General features: G+C 44.8%; 2 protein-coding genes across 2 annotated transcripts; one reads left to right on the top strand and one right to left on the bottom strand.

Moving 5' to 3' along the window:
• Window positions 1-413: 413 nt before the first annotated feature.
• ANOM_011799 (uncharacterized protein) lies at window positions 414-889 on the bottom strand (the record flags this gene model as incomplete). The annotated part of the gene is made up of 2 exons (XM_015557055.1): window positions 414-696; window positions 750-889. 2 exons carry the CDS (start codon window positions 887-889, stop codon window positions 414-416), a joined length of 423 nt encoding a protein of 140 aa, XP_015401574.1.
• Window positions 890-1,556: 667 nt separating this feature from the next.
• On the top strand, window positions 1,557-2,840 carry ANOM_011798 (uncharacterized protein; the record flags this gene model as incomplete). Its single annotated transcript, XM_015557054.1, has 1 exon — window positions 1,557-2,840. The coding sequence occupies one exon, from the start codon at window positions 1,557-1,559 to the stop codon at window positions 2,838-2,840; it is 1,284 nt and encodes a 427-aa protein (XP_015401575.1).
• Between the last annotated feature and the right edge of the window lie 2,643 nt (window positions 2,841-5,483).

Below are 5,483 nucleotides of genomic sequence, written 5' to 3'. Positions count from 1 at the left end.
AATAGAATGTTCATAGCAAACTCGCTTGCGAATTTTTCCAGTCTTGGCCTACCAATAGCCGTCGGTGCGTGACGGAAAATGTGAAATGATGTTAGGCACTCATTTTTCGTGTTCTGGATTTTTACTGAAGTTCTCCAGGTCAGATTGTTCTCGGGTCTCGGCTTTGTACTCTTTACAGCGCGATGACCGCCGATCTAATAGTGGATACCGCACTATGGTAGTGGATGTCATTCCGATTGGTTCGATTGAGAAAAAGAAGTTACACAGTGTAACTTTTCTCGAAAATACATGGAGGAATATGAATGTTTGCCAAATCCGAAAACACAGTGAACTAAATTGGCAACAGAAATTATGGTAAACCGCTTCTTTGCATACTACTGGACTCAGTGTATGGGATATGCCTGAAGTCAGTTTCATAGGAAATGACCGTAGCCGATCTCTGGTATGGCCTCGAGCTCACTCTCCGACGGCCACACGGTTTTCTTCCCTTTCTGCCTCTTTGTAGAGTCCGGCTTCTCTCCAGCGTGTGTTGCACGAACAAACTCAAGATTGTCTTTTCCAGTTACATAACCATGACTGGCAACATGCGTATCTTGAAGAAGCTGGTTCTCGTCTTTGTAACAGAGAGTGACGTGTGGCCCCAATGGGTCCTTTTGGTGTATGCCATTGATGCTGGTTGTATCGTGGATTTCAGATCTGTTTGTGTATTAGAATGTGGCCTTCACCTACTCAACGTTATTGTTCCATACCTGATGAGAACTGCTTTCGGATAGAGCTTGCGGTCTCTTGCTGTCTGATATGCTAAGGCAACCAGCTTGCGTAATCTATCCTGGTCTTTTGGGACCATGCCCTTGTAGAAATAGTACTTAACCATGTTAACCGTAGACATGTTTGCTCAGTTGAAATGAATAATGTGCAGCTTGAAAGTCGCAACTTTTGAAAGAGATAAATATGAAGGAGAAATTTGATCACTACTGGTATGGGTTGTCGCTGCTTTTATAGATAGACGCCCTGCTGGACAAAAGCATATTTCGGATCAATCATTTTCTTAGGTGATTTTCGATAGCCAGATCATGACAAAACTTCGCCGTGGGCGTATAAGCGCCTGCAAGAACATCCATCAATAACGATCGTCAATTCTGCCGATCCTTACAATTACCAAAATAGATCTGACTCCAAAGAACCAACCATCTGCGAGCAAGGTTGTATGCAATGGAACGCTGGCAGACAGATATAAAATAAAAATAAAACAAACGGCCAATAGCGGAGCAAGAAGTACCGCCCGGGGCGGAGGAAAGTCTTTCCAGGAGCGGAATTTGACCCACAGAACAGGAAGACCTTTATAGCCAGCCAGACAGCGACAGCACGTAGCAGCGAATAAGGTATTTTCTTCGAACATTCCAAATATTTTATGGACATTACTAGTCATGTATCATACGTTGTTGAGGCGGCCGCTCTCTTCTATAATCTCCTCTCCTCTCTCACCGAAGTCTCCTTCCCATCTATTTCGTCCCGTCCAGTTCCACCGAGCATTCTCGGCCACCACATTCAACATAATGGCGGCCACTAACACCTTTACTTTCGAGCCTTTATATGAGCCTCTTGAAGGGGTAGAGAGACTTGAAAATTATCGACCGGGAGGATATCATCCCGTAAAGATTGGCGATCAGTTCAGAGGCCGTTACCGAATAGTTCATAAACTAGGTTATGGCTCTTATTCTACAACGTGGCTTGCTCGCGATGAACAAAATATGAAATATGTCGCAGTCAAAATCTGCACTGCAGATTCAAGTTCACAGGAATTTGATATTCTATCAATCCTTGCTGGCTCTCGACATCCCTCCATCAAATGCCAGGGCGAAAAAATGATCCCTTCGGCTATAGATACATTCAACATTCAAGGCCCGAATGGCAACCATAGTTGCTACGTGACCATTCCAGCAAGAGCTAGTCTGGCTGACGTAAAAGATGGATCCTGGATTCGCTTGTTCCAGCCTAACGTGTGCCGAATATTGGCTGCGCAACTTGCGACTGTTGTTGAGTATATTCATACTCGGGGTTATGTTCATGGAGACCTTCATCTAGGCAATATCCTTCTTAGAATGCCACCAAACTTCGACCAACTTTCAGTCGAAAGATTATACGAAGAGTATGGAGCACCGGAACTGGAACCGGTAATTCATTTAGATGGAAAGCCGCTTCCGCCTGGCGTCCCATCTCATGGCATTGCGCCGATATGGCTCGGAAAAGCAAGTGAGGAGGTCTCTTCCGCGGAAGCCAGAATTGTGCTCACAGATTTCGGCGAAGCCTTTTCACCCTCACAAGAACAGAAGTATGAATCTCGGACTCCTCTGGTAATTCGTCCTCCAGAGGTAAGGTTTGAACCAAGCAAACCTTTGTCTTTTTCATCAGATATCTGGACACTTGCATGCTCTATCTGGACCATCATCGCCCAGAGGCCATTATTTGAAGGCTTTCTTGCTACGCAGGATGATATGACTTGCGAACATGTTGATGCTCTTGGTATCTTGCCACCGGAATGGTGGGAGAAATGGGAAGCACGACAATATAAATTCACCGTGGACGGTATGCCAATAGACAGAAATCCCTTTCGATCATGGGAAACGCGCTTCGAAGACAGTGTGCAGCAACCGAGGCGTGATAGTAACATGTCACTATTTGACGAGGAGGAAAGAGATGCCATTTCTTCGATGCTACGATCTATGCTCTCGTTTCGACCCGAGGATCGACCTACTGCCAAGCAGGTCCTTGAGTCCTCATGGATGGCGAAATGGGCCCTGCCTCAATATCACAAGAGTCAAGAAACATTCAAAGTATAATAATCCACATAATCAAATACATCATAGTACACAAGAGAAATAAATTCTCTATCTTATATTATCCATGAAAGTGGACGGTGGACTGATTAGGCCTCCATCTAATAATTTCTCGAGAGCTAGTTAAGCTAAATCAACGCCATTCTAGACCGTATTATCGCTACTTGTATAACATCCTACTAAATGGGTTCGTATCAACAAGATTGACCGCTAGGCGACAAGTGTTAACACACTAACTGAGCTCTATACAGGCTATTCGGTATGGTTGAGAGTTGGAATAGTATTCTTCACTTGAAGCTACCCTGCAGAACTGTTTCCGTCTGTGTCCGTACTGTATTGAATGTCCATCTAGGCAAAATCATATACATCTTCTCCAACCATATGTGTTTCTATATCTGTCTTTGTAAAAATGACGTGAGAAGAGAGAATCTTAGCTGGCTGGGAGATGAAGTGTACTTAGAAAGCACATTTTAACACCAGGGTAGTGCATGGTATTCCTTACGAGATACGAATGTATAAGCTCACGTGCAACAGAGCAGTTTGGTCGCTTACCGGATCCCTCGTACACGGCATTAGGAATGGAGAGAAGATGCGCATCAAGATTATAAGAATGTGCTGGATAGCGGGGCTATAATATTATCAAGAGATCTTCTTCACTAGGAAAATGTACTACGTGTAGCTATGAACCAGCGAGCTACGCTCTTATTACCATTGAACCTGTTTTAGTGCTGTGCCTGGTGCTAAATTTATCCCAGGTTCGTTCCGCGCTTGATCCCGTGATAAGCCCCTTTCGCCGAATGCGGGGTCAACCGGAGTGTATATCCACGGGCCCCATAAATGAGAACGTTCATCATATTCCAACTTCCAGCAGTCCTATCATACGCATAATGGGCAACAGTAGCTCGGTAGTATGTTATTTTAGAAAACAACTCTTTGAATTATATGCTCACACCCAGTCAAAGATACCATCAAAGCTTGAAGAGCTAGCGGAAATTGCGCATTCTGGAGGCGATGTTGTAAGTTGGGCGAAACTGGTCTCTCTTCATTTATATCGCTGATGAGGACAAGGATGCCGCTCGTATGCTAAGGCAGGTCTCTGGTTCCCAGAGCCTAATTACATTGTGCCGCGGAAAACTGATTTTGGAGGTATGTGGAGGGAGCAATTCAGAACCGCCTACCGCAACAGAAACATGGTTCCATGACTGGGAAAGCAAAAGACGAGGGAAACTTTCAACAGAACAGATATCTCATCTTGTGAACCTCACGAAGAATTGGAATCGTCAAACCGGAGACGACATACCGCAAAGAATATATGACTGGATTTCATATCCGAACTCCAAATTCTGGGGGTTTAGAGGATTTCGAGAAGACACTAAGCTTGTTGCGTATTGTTTGAGTGATGTTGGCGAGGGCGAAAACTCTTCCAAGATGGATCCTATTCGTCGACGAGTCATGCTCGTTATTCTCTACGATATCATTCAGAAAGAGAAACAACGATTGCAAGCTGAAGCCGAGAAATGCAAAGCCAAAAAACGCAAAGCCTGCAATGATACTCTAAAAAATCCCGTAACGAACAATGGGAGCTTTCTCACTCAAGCTATCAAGAACATCATAAATCAAACTTACTGTTCCCAACAGTTGTCTGAGGATGCTAAAAGTATCAAGCGCAAACGATGCACGCAACTTCAACGATACGGAGGGAGGTGGTCATTGTTTCAACGGCGAGAAGCTATACTAGAATTTCCTTTGACATATGTTGCGAACGGGTTGGTCACACTGGACATGGCTTCGTGTTCACCTGCTTACATGCTATTTACTCTAGTTTTGAACGTGTTAAGATGGAGAAAATTGAGGCCGAAGCATTGAATGCATACGAAGAAACTATGTACGATCGTGAATATCGGTCTAAATTACAACAAGCGTTCGACGCTATATACAGTGCATATACGTCCAATCGACACATGCTCGGGAGATGCAATGCTCATACTACCGGTGCATATGCAGAAAGCGATACACCAAACTTAAGCAGAAGGCGGCCTAGTAATGATGACATAACGATCACAGAGCCGTCCAGGAAAAGGCATAGGGCTTTTGTTTCCGGTAACAAATCCTCAGAATGTTTCAACTCCGAAAGCCGAAACGTTGATATTCCAAACCCTGTCGGATTAGAAAACTCGGATTATATGTTGATTACAAATGGCACAGCTATACCCTATCCTGCAGATCGGCATGAAGCCGGAACAAACGACAGACCGGGGTCTCCTGATTCGATTGTTCTCCCTCGCAGAAATTCCCGGTCCGATTTATCAGGATTTAACAACCAGCCAGCTATTGAGACTGCTTACTTTCCAGCTGAACCAGTTATGCTATCATTAGTTGATACCTTTCACCCGGCAGACGAACCACGACAACAAACCTATCAAGGCCCTACACCTATGTTACAATCCACTGAAGTCAGTGTTAATCACAAACCATCTAATTACTTAGGGCAGTCCAACGATATTCCACAATCTGAGGCCGCGGACGCGTGGGCTGCCGCAACAATGTCATTTAACGGGGGGGTTGCCCAGCATACAGCAATCGATATCCCGCAGCCTGAGGCCGCAGATGCGTGGGCTGCTGCAACAATGTCACTTTGCAGGGGGG

Source organism: Aspergillus nomiae, assembly GCF_001204775.2.
Source record: "Aspergillus nomiae NRRL 13137 chromosome Unknown contig00565, whole genome shotgun sequence".
In the NCBI taxonomy this organism is placed as follows: domain Eukaryota; kingdom Fungi; phylum Ascomycota; class Eurotiomycetes; order Eurotiales; family Aspergillaceae; genus Aspergillus; species Aspergillus nomiae.
This window is presented reverse-complemented; position numbering and strand designations above follow the sequence as displayed.